This window comes from Passer domesticus, chromosome W (assembly GCF_036417665.1).
Source record: "Passer domesticus isolate bPasDom1 chromosome W, bPasDom1.hap1, whole genome shotgun sequence".
In the NCBI taxonomy this organism is placed as follows: Eukaryota; Metazoa; Chordata; class Aves; order Passeriformes; family Passeridae; genus Passer; species Passer domesticus.
The window spans coordinates 13,321,060-13,334,435 of NC_087511.1; the positions used below are offsets into that span (position 1 = coordinate 13,321,060).

Genomic DNA, 13,376 nt, shown 5'->3' on the forward strand with positions numbered 1-13,376 from the left:
CAGACCGAAGGTACAACCACAAGCAACTGTGGCTGGTTTGACAGTGCCAAGTGCCTCCTGCAAACTGACATCAGGAACCTGGCCTGATGAGTTTTGTTTCTCTGGGGAAAGGCGATTGTTCATATCCAGGGCCCGGTGGCCCGGAGTGGCCGGCTGCCTGCTGAAATTCCGCACGGGTCAGGATACCTCCCAGATGCAAGGTGCCCCCACAGGCAACTGTGGCTGGTTTGACAGTGCCAAGTGCCTCCTGCAAACTGACTTCAGGAACCTGGCCTGGTGAGTTTTGTTTCTCTAGGGAAAGGCCCTGGTTCATATCCAGGGCCCGGTGGCCCGGCGTGGCCGGCTGCCTGCTGAAATTCCGCTCGGATCAGGATGCCTCCCAGACCGAAGGTTCAACCACAGGCAACTGTGGCTGGTTTGACAGTGCCAAGTGCCTCCTGCAAACTGACATCAGGATCCTGGCCTGGTAAGTTTTGTTTCTCAGGGGAAAGACCATCGTTCATGTCCCGGGCGCGGTGGCCCGGAATGGCCGGCTGCCTGCTGAAATTCCGTATGGATCACGATACTTCCCGGATGAAAGGTGCCCCCACAGGCAACTGTGGCTGGTTTGACAGTGCCAAGGGCCTCCCGCAAACTGACATCAGGATCCTGACCTGGTGAGTTTTGTTTCTCAGGGGAAAGGCCATGGTTCATATCCAGGTCCCGGTGGCGCGGAGTGGCCGGCTGCCTGCTTAAATTTCGCACAGGTCAGGATGCCTCCCGGACCGAAGGTACCACCACAGGCAACTGTGGCTGGTTTGACAGTGCCAAGTGCTTCCTGCAAACTGACATCAGGAACCTGGCCTGGTGAGTTTTATTTCTCTGGGGAAAGGCCATCGTTTATGTCCAGGGCCTGGTGGCCCGGAGTGGCCGTCTGCCTGCTGAAATTCCGCATGGATCAGGATGCCTCCCAGACGAAAGGTGCCCCCACAGGCAACTGTGGCTGGTTTGACAGTGCCAAGCGCCTCTTGTAAACTGACATCAGGATCCTGGCCTTGTAAGTTTTGTTTCTCTGGGGAAAGGCCATGGTTCATATCCAGGGCCCGGTGGCTAGGAGTGGCCGGCTGCCTGCTAAAATTCCGCTCACATCAGGATGCCTCCCAGACCGAAGGTACAACCACAGGCAACTGTGGCTGGTTGGACAGTGCCAAGTGCCTCCTGCAAACTGACATCAGGAACCTGGCCTGGTGAGTTTTGTTTGTCTGGGGAAAGGCCATGGTTCATATCCAGGGCCCGGTGACCCGGAGTAGCCGGCTGCCTGCAGAAATTCCACACGGATCAGGATACCTCCCAGACGAAAGGTGCCCCCACAGGCAACTGTGGCTGGTTTGACAGTGCCAAGCGCCTCTTGTAAACTGACATCAGGAACCCGGCCTGGTGTGTTTTGTTTCTTAGGGGAACGGCGATGGATCATGTCCCGGGCCCAGTGGCCCGGAGTGGCAGGCTGCCTGCTGAAATTCCGCTCGGATCAGGATGCCTCCCCGACCGAAGGTACAACCACAGGCAACTGTGGCGGGTTGGTCAGTGCCAAGTGCCTCCAGCAAACTGACATCAGGATCCTGGCCTGGTAAGTTTTGTTTCTCTGGGGAAAGGGCATGGTTCATATCCAGGGCCCGGTGGCGCGGAGTGGCCGGCTGCCTGCTAAAATTCCGCTCACATCAGGATGCCTCCCAGACCGAAGGTACAACCACAGGCAACTGTGCCTGGTTGGACAGTGCCAAGTGCCTCCTGCAAACTGACATCAGGAACCTGGCCTGGTGAGTTTTGTTTCTCTGTGGAATAGCCATCGATCATATCCAGGGCCCGGTGGCCAGGCGTGGCCGGCTGCCTGCTGAAATTCCGCTCGGATCAGGATGCCTCCCAGACCGACGGTACAACCACAGGCAACTGTGGCTGGTTTGACAGTGCCAAGTGCCTCCTGCAAACTGACATCAGGATCCTGGCCTGGTAAGTTTTGTTTCTCAGGGGAAAGACCATGGTTCATATCCAGGGCCCGGTGGCTAGGAGTGGCAGGCTGACTGCTGAAATTCCGCACGGATCCGGATACCACCCAGATCCAAGTTCCCCCACAGGCAACAGCGGCTGGTTGGACAGTGCCAAGTGCCTCCTGCAAACTGACATCAGGAACCTGGCCTGGTGAGTTTTGTTTCTCAGGGGACAGGCCATCGTTCGTGTCCAGGGCCCGGTGGCCCGGCGTGGCCGGCTGCCTGCTGAAATCCCGCACGGATCAGGATACGTCCCAGATGAAATGTGCCCCCAGAGGCAACTGTGGCTGGTTTGACAGTGCCAAGGGCCTCCTGCAAACTGACATCAGGATCCTGGCCTGGTGAGTTTTGTTTCTCAGGGGAAAGGCCATGGTTCATATCCAGGTCCCGGTGGCGCGGAGTGGCCGGCTGCCTGCTGAAATTCCGCACAGATCAGGATGCCTCCCGCACCGAAGGTACCACCACAGGCAACTGTGGCTGGTTTAACAGTGCCAAGTGCCTCCTGCAAACTGACATCAGGAACCGGGCCTGGTGAGTTTTATTTCTCTGGGGAAAGGCCATCGTTTATGTCCAGGGCCTGGTGGCCCGGAGTAGCCGTCTGCCTGCTGAAATTCCGCATGGATCAGGATGCCTCCCAGACGAAAGGTGGCCCCACAGGCAACTGTGGCTGGTTTGACAGTGCCAAGCGCCTCTTGTAAACTGACATCATGAACCCGCCCTGGTGTGTTTTGTTTCTTAGGGGAACGGCGATGGTTCATGTCCCGGGCCCAGTGGCCCGGAGTGGCAGGCTGCCTGCTGAAATTCCGCTCGGATCAGGATGCCTCCCAGACCGAAGGTACGACCACAGGCAACTGTGGCTGGTTTGACAGTGCCAAGTGCCTCCTGCAAACTGACATCAGGATCCTGGCCTGGTAAGTTTTGTTTCTCAGGGGAAAGACCATCGTTCATGTCCCGGGCGCGGTGGCCCGGAATGGCCGGCTGCCTGCTGAAATTCCGTATGGATCACGATACTTCCCGGATGAAAGGTGCCCCCACAGGCAACTGTGGCTGGTTTGACAGTGCCAAGGGCCTCCCGCAAACTGACATCAGGATCCTGACCTGGTGAGTTTTGTTTCTCAGGGGAAAGGCCATGGTTCATATCCAGGTCCCGGTGGCGCGGAGTGGCCGGCTGCCTGCTTAAATTTCGCACAGGTCAGGATGCCTCCCGGACCGAAGGTACCACCACAGGCAACTGTGGCTGGTTTGACAGTGCCAAGTGCTTCCTGCAAACTGACATCAGGAACCTGGCCTGGTGAGTTTTATTTCTCTGGGGAAAGGCCATCGTTTATGTCCAGGGCCTGGTGGCCCGGAGTGGCCGTCTGCCTGCTGAAATTCCGCATGGATCAGGATGCCTCCCAGACGAAAGGTGCCCCCACAGGCAACTGTGGCTGGTTTGACAGTGCCAAGCGCCTCTTGTAAACTGACATCAGGATCCTGGCCTTGTAAGTTTTGTTTCTCTGGGGAAAGGCCATGGTTCATATCCAGGGCCCGGTGGCTAGGAGTGGCCGGCTGCCTGCTAAAATTCCGCTCACATCAGGATGCCTCCCAGACCGAAGGTACAACCACAGGCAACTGTGGCTGGTTGGACAGTGCCAAGTGCCTCCTGCAAACTGACATCAGGAACCTGGCCTGGTGAGTTTTGTTTGTCTGGGGAAAGGCCATGGTTCATATCCAGGGCCCGGTGACCCGGAGTAGCCGGCTGCCTGCAGAAATTCCACACGGATCAGGATACCTCCCAGACGAAAGGTGCCCCCACAGGCAACTGTGGCTGGTTTGACAGTGCCAAGCGCCTCTTGTAAACTGACATCAGGAACCCGGCCTGGTGTGTTTTGTTTCTTAGGGGAACGGCGATGGATCATGTCCCGGGCCCAGTGGCCCGGAGTGGCAGGCTGCCTGCTGAAATTCCGCTCGGATCAGGATGCCTCCCCGACCGAAGGTACAACCACAGGCAACTGTGGCGGGTTGGTCAGTGCCAAGTGCCTCCAGCAAACTGACATCAGGATCCTGGCCTGGTAAGTTTTGTTTCTCTGGGGAAAGGGCATGGTTCATATCCAGGGCCCGGTGGCGCGGAGTGGCCGGCTGCCTGCTAAAATTCCGCTCACATCAGGATGCCTCCCAGACCGAAGGTACAACCACAGGCAACTGTGCCTGGTTGGACAGTGCCAAGTGCCTCCTGCAAACTGACATCAGGAACCTGGCCTGGTGAGTTTTGTTTCTCTGTGGAATAGCCATCGATCATATCCAGGGCCCGGTGGCCAGGCGTGGCCGGCTGCCTGCTGAAATTCCGCTCGGATCAGGATGCCTCCCAGACCGACGGTACAACCACAGGCAACTGTGGCTGGTTTGACAGTGCCAAGTGCCTCCTGCAAACTGACATCAGGATCCTGGCCTGGTAAGTTTTGTTTCTCAGGGGAAAGACCATGGTTCATATCCAGGGCCCGGTGGCCCGGAGTGGCAGGCTGACTGCTGAAATTCCGCACGGATCCGGATACCACCCAGATCCAAGTTCCCCCACAGGCAACAGCGGCTGGTTGGACAGTGCCAAGTGCCTCCTGCAAACTGACATCAGGAACCTGGCCTGGTGAGTTTTGTTTCTCAGGGGACAGGCCATCGTTCGTGTCCAGGGCCCGGTGGCCCGGCGTGGCCGGCTGCCTGCTGAAATCCCGCACGGATCAGGATACGTCCCAGATGAAATGTGCCCCCAGAGGCAACTGTGGCTGGTTTGACAGTGCCAAGGGCCTCCTGCAAACTGACATCAGGATCCTGGCCTGGTGAGTTTTGTTTCTCAGGGGAAAGGCCATGGTTCATATCCAGGTCCCGGTGGCGCGGAGTGGCCGGCTGCCTGCTGAAATTCCGCACAGATCAGGATGCCTCCCGCACCGAAGGTACCACCACAGGCAACTGTGGCTGGTTTAACAGTGCCAAGTGCCTCCTGCAAACTGACATCAGGAACCGGGCCTGGTGAGTTTTATTTCTCTGGGGAAAGGCCATCGTTTATGTCCAGGGCCTGGTGGCCCGGAGTAGCCGTCTGCCTGCTGAAATTCCGCATGGATCAGGATGCCTCCCAGACGAAAGGTGGCCCCACAGGCAACTGTGGCTGGTTTGACAGTGCCAAGCGCCTCTTGTAAACTGACATCAGGAACCCGGCCTGGTGTGTTTTGTTTCTTAGGGGAACGGCGATGGTTCATGTCCCGGGCCCAGTGGCCCGGAGTGGCAGGCTGCCTGCTGAAATTCCGCTCGGATCAGGATGCCTCCCAGACCGAAGGTACGACCACAGGCAACTGTGGCGGGTTGGACAGTGCCAAGTGCCTCCTGCAAACTGACATCAGGAACCTGGCCTGGTGATTTTTGTTTCTCTGTGGAAAGGCCATGGTTCATATCCAGGGCCCGGTGGCTAGGAGTGGCCGGCTGCCTGCTAAAATTCCGCTCACATCAGGATGCCTCCCAGACCGAAGGTACAACCACAGGCAACTGTGGCTGGTTGGACAGTGCCAAGTGCCTCCTGCAAACTGACATCAGGAACCTGGCCTGGTGAGTTTTGTTTGTCTGGGGAAAGGCCATGGTTCATATCCAGGGCCCGGTGGCCCGGAGTAGCCGGCTGCCTGCAGAAATTCCACACGGATCAGGATACCTCCCAGACGAAAGGTGCCCCCACAGGCAACTGTGGCTGGTTTGACAGTGCCAAGCGCCTCTTGTAAACTGACATCAGGAACCCGGCCTGGTGTGTTTTGTTTCTTAGGGGAACGGCGATGGTTCATGTCCCGGGCCCAGTGGCCCGGAGTGGCAGGCTGCCTGCTGAAATTCCGCTCGGATCAGGATGCCTCCCAGACCGAAGGTACAACCACAGGCAACTGTGGCTGGTTGGACAGTGCCAAGTGCCTCCTGCAAACTGATATCAGGATCCTGGCCTGGTAAGTTTTTTTTCTCTGGGGAAAGGGCATGGTTCATATCCAGGGCCCGGTGGCCCGGCGTGGCCAGCTGCCTGCTGAAATCCCGCACGGATCAGGATACGTGCCAGATGAAAGGTGCCCCCAGAGGCAACTGTGGCTGGTTTGACAGTGCCAAGTGCCTCCTGCAAACTGACATCAGGAACCTGGCCTGGTGAGTTTTGTTTCTCTGGGGAAAGGCCATGGTTCATATGCAGGGCCCGGTGGCCTGGAGTGGCCGGCTGCCTACTGAAATTCCGCTCGGATCAGGATGCCTCCCAGATGCAAGGTGCCCCACAGGCAACTGTGGCTGGTTGGACAGTGCCAAGTGCCTCCTGCAAACTGACATCAGGAACCCGGCCTGGTGCGTTTTGTTTCTCTGGGGAACGGCGATGGTTCATGTTTCGGGCCCAGAGGCTCGGAGTGGCAGGCTGCCTGCTGAAATTCCTCAAGGATCAGGATACCTCCCAGATGCAAGGTGCCCACACAGGCAACTGTGGCTGGTTTGACTGTGCCAAGTGCCTCCTGCAAACTGATATCAGGATCCTGGCCTGGTAAGTTTTTTTTCTCTGGGGAAAGGGCATGGTTCACATCCAGGGCCCGGTGGCCCGGCGTGGCCAGCTGCCTGCTGAAATCCCGCACGGATCAGGATACGTGCCAGATGAAAGGTGCCCCCAGAGGCAACTGTGGCTGGTTTGACAGTGCCAAGTGCCTCCTGCAAACTGACATCAGGAACCTGGCCTGGTGAGTTTTGTTTCTCTGGGGAAAGGCCATGGTTCATATGCAGGGCCCGGTGGCCTGGAGTGGCCGGCTGCCTACTGAAATTCCGCTCGGATCAGGATGCCTCCCAGATGCAAGGTGCCCCACAGGCAACTGTGGCTGGTTGGACAGTGCCAAGTGCCTCCTGCAAACTGACATCAGGAACCTGGCCTGGTGTGTTTTGTTTCTCAGGGGAAAGGCCATCGTTCATATCCAGGGCCCGGTGGCGCGGAGTGGCCGGCTGCCTGCTGAAATTCCGCTCACATCAGGACGCCTCCCAGACCGAAGGTACAACCACAAGCAACTGTGACTGGTTTGACAGTGCCAAGTGCCTCCTGCAAACTGACATCAGGAACCTGGCCTGATGAGTTTTGTTTCTCTGGGGAAAGGCGATTGTTCATATCCAGGGCCCGGTGGCCCGGAGTGGCCGGCTGCCTGCTGAAATTCCGCACGGGTCAGGATACCTCCCAGATGCAAGGTGCCCCCACAGGCAACTGTGGCTGGTTTGACAGTGCCAAGTGCCTCCTGCAAACTGACTTCAGGAACCTGGCCTGGTGAGTTTTGTTTCTCTAGGGAAAGGCCCTGGTTCATATCCAGGGCCCGGTGGCCCGGCGTGGCCGGCTGCCTGCTGAAATTCCGCTCGGATCAGGATGCCTCCCAGACCGAAGGTACAACCACAGGCAACTGTGGCTGGTTTGACAGTGCCAAGTGCCTCCTGCAAACTGACATCAGGATCCTGGCCTGGTAAGTTTTGTTTCTCAGGGGAAAGACCATGGTTCATATCCAGGGCCCGGTGGCCCGGAGTGGCAGGCTGACTGCTGAAATTCCGCACGGATCCGGATACCACCCAGATCCAAGTTCCCCCACAGGCAACAGCGGCTGGTTGGACAGTGCCAAGTGCCTCCTGCAAACTGACATCAGGAACCTGGCCTGGTGAGTTTTGTTTCTCAGGGGACAGGCCATCGTTCGTGTCCAGGGCCCGGTGGCCCGGCGTGGCCGGCTGCCTGCTGAAATCCCGCACGGATCAGGATACGTCCCAGATGAAATGTGCCCCCAGAGGCAACTGTGGCTGGTTTGACAGTGCCAAGGGCCTCCTGCAAACTGACATCAGGATCCTGGCCTGGTGAGTTTTGTTTCTCAGGGGAAAGGCCATGGTTCATATCCAGGTCCCGGTGGCGCGGAGTGGCCGGCTGCCTGCTGAAATTCCGCACAGATCAGGATGCCTCCCGCACCGAAGGTACCACCACAGGCAACTGTGGCTGGTTTAACAGTGCCAAGTGCCTCCTGCAAACTGACATCAGGAACCGGGCCTGGTGAGTTTTATTTCTCTGGGGAAAGGCCATCGTTTATGTCCAGGGCCTGGTGGCCCGGAGTAGCCGTCTGCCTGCTGAAATTCCGCATGGATCAGGATGCCTCCCAGACGAAAGGTGGCCCCACAGGCAACTGTGGCTGGTTTGACAGTGCCAAGCGCCTCTTGTAAACTGACATCAGGAACCCGGCCTGGTGTGTTTTGTTTCTTAGGGGAACGGCGATGGTTCATGTCCCGGGCCCAGTGGCCCGGAGTGGCAGGCTGCCTGCTGAAATTCCGCTCGGATCAGGATGCCTCCCAGACCGAAGGTACGACCACAGGCAACTGTGGCGGGTTGGACAGTGCCAAGTGCCTCCTGCAAACTGACATCAGGAACCTGGCCTGGTGATTTTTGTTTCTCTGTGGAAAGGCCATGGTTCATATCCAGGGCCCGGTGGCTAGGAGTGGCCGGCTGCCTGCTAAAATTCCACACGGATCAGGATACCTCCCAGACGAAAGGTGCCCCCACAGGCAACTGTGGCTGGTTTGACAGTGCCAAGCGCCTCTTGTAAACTGACATCAGGAACCCGGCCTGGTGTGTTTTGTTTCTTAGGGGAACGGCGATGGTTCATGTCCCGGGCCCAGTGGCCCGGAGTGGCAGGCTGCCTGCTGAAATTCCACTCGGATCAGGATGCCTCCCAGACCGAAGGTACAACCACAGGCAACTGTGGCGGGTTGGTCAGTGCCAAGTGCCTCCAGCAAACTGACATCAGGATCCTGGCCTGGTAAGTTTTGTTTCTCTGGGGAAAGGGCATGGTTCATATCCAGGGCCCGGTGGCTAGGAGTGGCCGGCTGCCTGCTAAAATTCCGCTCACATCAGGATGCCTCCCAGACCGAAGGTACAACCACAGGCAACTGTGCCTGGTTGGACAGTGCCAAGTGCCTCCTGCAAACTGACATCAGGAACCTGGCCTGGTGAGTTTTGTTTCTCTGGGGAATAGCCATCGATCATATCCAGGGCCCGGTGGCCAGGCGTGGCCGGCTGCCTGCTGAAATTCCGCTCGGATCAGGATGCCTCCCAGACCGAAGGTACAACCACAGGCAACTGTGGCTGGTTTGACAGTGCCAAGTGCCTCCTGCAAATTGACATCAGGATCCTGGCCTGGTAAGTTTTGTTTCTCAGGGGAAAGACCATGGTTCATATCCAGGGCCCGGTGGCCCGGAGTGGCAGGCTGACTGCTGAAATTCCGCACGGATCCGGATACCACCCAGATCCAAGTTCCCCCACAGGCAACAGCGGCTGGTTGGACAGTGCCAAGTGCCTCCTGCAAACTGACTTCAGGAACCTGGCCTGGTGAGTTTTGTTTCTCTAGGGAAAGGCCCTGGTTCATATCCAGGGCCCGGTGGCCCGGCGTGGCCGGCTGCCTGCTGAAATTCCGCTCGGATCAGGATGCCTCCCAGACCGAAGGTACAACCACAGGCAACTGTGGCTGGTTTGACAGTGCCAAGTGCCTCCTGCAAACTGACATCAGGATCCTGGCCTGGTAAGTTTTGTTTCTCAGGGGAAAGACCATCGTTCATGTCCCGGGCGCGGTGGCCCGGTGTTGGGAAGGATGAAAGTTTGACAAGAAAGTCTCACAGATATGTATGCTTAGCAGAAAGATTTCTGAATGTAGAAGCTGAGGAAGGAATAGAGATAGAAGCAAGTTTTGATATAGAAGAAAAGAATTGCTGAGCCAGTCTTACTGGATAACCAAGGAGGCAAAGGGTATGTTAGTTAGAAGGGGGTTTTTATGACTTAGAGCAAAGGATAAACCCACCTCAAACAAGAAGATGTTTTTACCAAGCAGAAAGATAGCACAGGCAAACAAGTCAGCAAATGTTGCAAGTAGAAAAAAGGTCTCAGAATTTTCCACTGCAAGAAAACTGAAGAACAACTTCTAGCTTAAACAGTAATGTACTAACCTTTAGTGATTGGAGAATACTAACATGAATATGGTAATTGTATTAGTTATGATAGGCTATAGATAAAAGTTAAGGTATAGATTGGTTCTACTGTATTAAGATGCTCAGCAAAGAAAAGTATATAATGCATTTGTAACCTAAACTCAGAGTCTCCAGGCCTGCCTGCAGCTGCAGCTGACAGCTCTAGGCTCAGGCTCTGTCGCCCACGACCCTGGAACATCTTGCATGCAATAAACTGCGTTTTGGAAGAGCCGCCTGGAGTCCCGCATCTCTCATTTAGGCTCTTACAGTGGCGCCCACGTTTTAGTTGGCAATCTCGGACTTATTAGCAGTAAGAGACCTCTCGGTGAACTCAGTAAAAAGCGGCCGCACGGATTAGGCACCTGAAACGAGGGTGACCGGGGCCCGGACAGAAGCTGCTGCTGGACAGTGCCTGGATCGGAGCCTCTATATACAGCGCCTGCTGCATAGCTGGACAGCAGGTGAGCACCGGGAATAATGGGGCAGAATAAGTCTGTTCCTCGGAGAGATGTGTATCAGCATTTAAAATCATTAGTTAAATCAAGTCCAAAATCCTTGCCTAAGCGAGAGCTCAAAGCGCTTTTTAAATGGACTATAACTCGTATCCCCAATGCTGACTCTGAAGCCTTCTATACCAGAGACTTTTGGGAATCTGTGGGGGTTAAATTATACAATGCTATCTCTCGGCGCGATAAAACAGCAGCGGAGCTTCTCCCCGCTTGCCGAGTCCTTGTAGAAATCTTCGCCGCGAATGCCCCACCGCGGAGCCCCTGCCCCTGCCCCGTTCCACCCTCACCCTCGCAGCCGCGTCCCTCCGAGCAGGCCCAGCCGGCCTCTCCAACCGCGAGGAAAGGGGAGGAGGGGGAGAAGAAAACAGCAACTGCCCATGCAGCAGGAGAGGCAGACGAAACTAACGATATCTCGGAGAGAGAGGGGAATTGCTTTATTCCAAAGCCAGGAAACCCCGAAAACCAAGTAGAAATGTTTCCAAATAACGCCAGGGCTTGCCCCGGGAATGGAGATTTTTCAGCCCAGAAAGAAATACCTAGCCCCGGGAATTCTCCGGCGCTCCTTCCTGGTTCGGAAGAATCCCCACAGGGATCAGATTTCCAGCAGCCCGGCAGTCCCAGAACGGGGGTTCCCATCCCCCCTCGCGAAATTAAAGAACCAGTTTTACACAAGAGCAGCCTCCCCGGCCCAGCACCTATCCCTGTACAGCGGGGCCGGCGTGGGCTCCATGCCCAAGGTGCACTGGAGCCGGCAGCCCTGTGGGGTGCGGCCCAGCCACTTCAGCCGCGGCTCGGGCACCGTAGCCCGCCGGGTGCTGCCCGCGATCGAGGCACCCAAGGCGGTCGAAAAGGACCAAGACGAGAGCCAGAAGATGACTCCGCAGAGGCAGCGGGACCTGCATCTCATCGCTGCGCAGGTCGCCACTGGCACCAACAACCACTGAGGGAGCCAAAAAATCATCCCCCAGATCTCCTACTCCTAAAACTAGCAAAGCCTTGGAGAAAATTGCCGATGTTCTGCAAAATAGAGAAACACATCACTATGTTCCAGATAAACTTTTTTTCCTTGCAGTTCTAGGAGAAACGCTGAGACAGTATGGCCTCATTTTCCAATGGGATTCCTCTCAAAATGATCCTTTGTTAATAATTGAATGGGCTTTTCTTTCTTACAGGTCACCAAAGACAATCTTCACACCTTTAGAGATGATTTCTCAAATCATCATTAAGGGCAGAGCAAGGCTTCTTTCTATAGCAGGTTGCGAATTTGAAATCATCTATTTACCTATGATTAAATCGTATTTTGATTGGGCCATGCAGAAGTCAGAAGATTTGCTCTATGCCTTGTTAGATTTTCCAGGTGTTTGCTCCATTCATTACCCAGCACACAAACTAATCAAAGCTAAATTGTGCTACAAAGAGAAACCCCTTATCAGTGAAGAACCTTTAGATGCAGTTACTCTTTTCACTGATGGGTCAGGACAAACACACAAAGCAGTGATTACATGGCAGAATAAAAACACTAAATCTTGGGAGCGAGATGTTCAAAAAGTTGAGAGTTCTCCTCAGATTGTTGAATTGGCTGCAGTTGTAAGAGCATTTCAGCTCTTTCCAGAGCCCTTTAACTTAGTCACTGATTCAGCATATGTTGCTAATGTTGTTAAGAGAATTGAAGGGTCTGTTTTAAAAGATGTTAGCAATGACACATTGTGTCTTTGGCTTACCTGTCTTTATCAAATTTTGTTACACAGAACTAATCCTTACTTTGTTGCTCACATTAGAGCTCACTCTGGTCTCCCAGGATTTATGGCAGAAGGGAATGCACGAGCTGATGCATTGGCATCAGCAACATGTGATGAGGGAACTGAAGGAGACATTAAAGATTGCACTTCTGTGCTTCCTGCAGCTACCTTACCTAACATTGTTGAACAAGCTAAATTGAGTCATGCCTTTTTTCACCAAAATGCACAGGCGCTCAGACGAGATTTTCACATCTCCCTAGAGCAGGCACAAGCCATTGTACGGGCTTGCTCTGACTGCCAGCTTGTTCAGCCTATCCCTTCTACGGGAGCAACCAACCCAAGGGGGTTGGAAAGTTTGCAAAAGTGGCAAACAGATGTCACAAAGTACTCTTCTTTTGGGAAATTTAAAAATATCCATGTCTCTATTGATACATTTTCAAAAGCAGTTTTTGCGTCTGTACATACAGGAGAAACAGCTAAGCATGTTTGCCAGCATTTTTCACAAGCATTTTCTTCATTAGGTGTCCCTCAAGAAATCAAAACTGATAATGGTCCTTCATATGCTTCACAAGAATTGGCCACATTTTTAAATGACTGGGGTGTTCACCATACATTTGGTATTCCCTATTCTCCTACAGGTCAGGGAATGGTAGAAAGAACACATCAAACTCTAAAACGCATTTTAGATCAACAAAAAGGGGGGGGAGTCCAGGATGCACCTCAAAGAAAGTTGAATAAGGCTTTGTATGTTTATAACTTTTTGAATAGCTCTGCAGAAGAGCCAGATCCTCTCATTTACAGACATTTCAAGAACAACAAAAAAGCAAAACTGAAGGAACAACCTCCAGTTTTAATTAAAAATCTAGAATCAGGAAAAATAGAGGGACCATTTGATCTTATTACATGGGGCAAGGGGTTTGCATGTGTTTCTACAGATACAGGACTCAAGTGGATTCCAGCAAAAAACATGAAACTGTACCACCCCTCAAAGCCCGTGGACGCTTCCGCAGCAGCCAGTGACCCTGCGAGTGGAAGCCGAGAGACAGGCACGCAAACGTGATCTACGCAGGATCACCCAGAGAAAACTGTCTGCCAGAAACTGTTCA

General features: G+C 54.6%; 1 protein-coding gene across 1 annotated transcript; it reads left to right on the forward strand.

Annotated features, from left to right (window-relative positions):
• The first annotated feature begins 10,870 nt into the window (after positions 1-10,870).
• LOC135289062 (small ribosomal subunit protein eS19-like) lies at positions 10,871-13,133 on the forward strand. The gene has a single exon (XM_064402430.1). It carries the CDS (start codon positions 11,038-11,040, stop codon positions 11,473-11,475), a length of 438 nt encoding a protein of 145 aa, XP_064258500.1. The 5' UTR covers positions 10,871-11,037; the 3' UTR covers positions 11,476-13,133.
• The last annotated feature ends 243 nt before the right edge of the window (positions 13,134-13,376 follow it).

Excerpts from the sequence above, each read along its gene's own strand:
- LOC135289062 (XM_064402430.1), top strand. The coding sequence starts at position 11,038 with ATGGAGATTTTTCAGCCCAGAAAGAAATACCTAGCCCCGGGAATTCTC.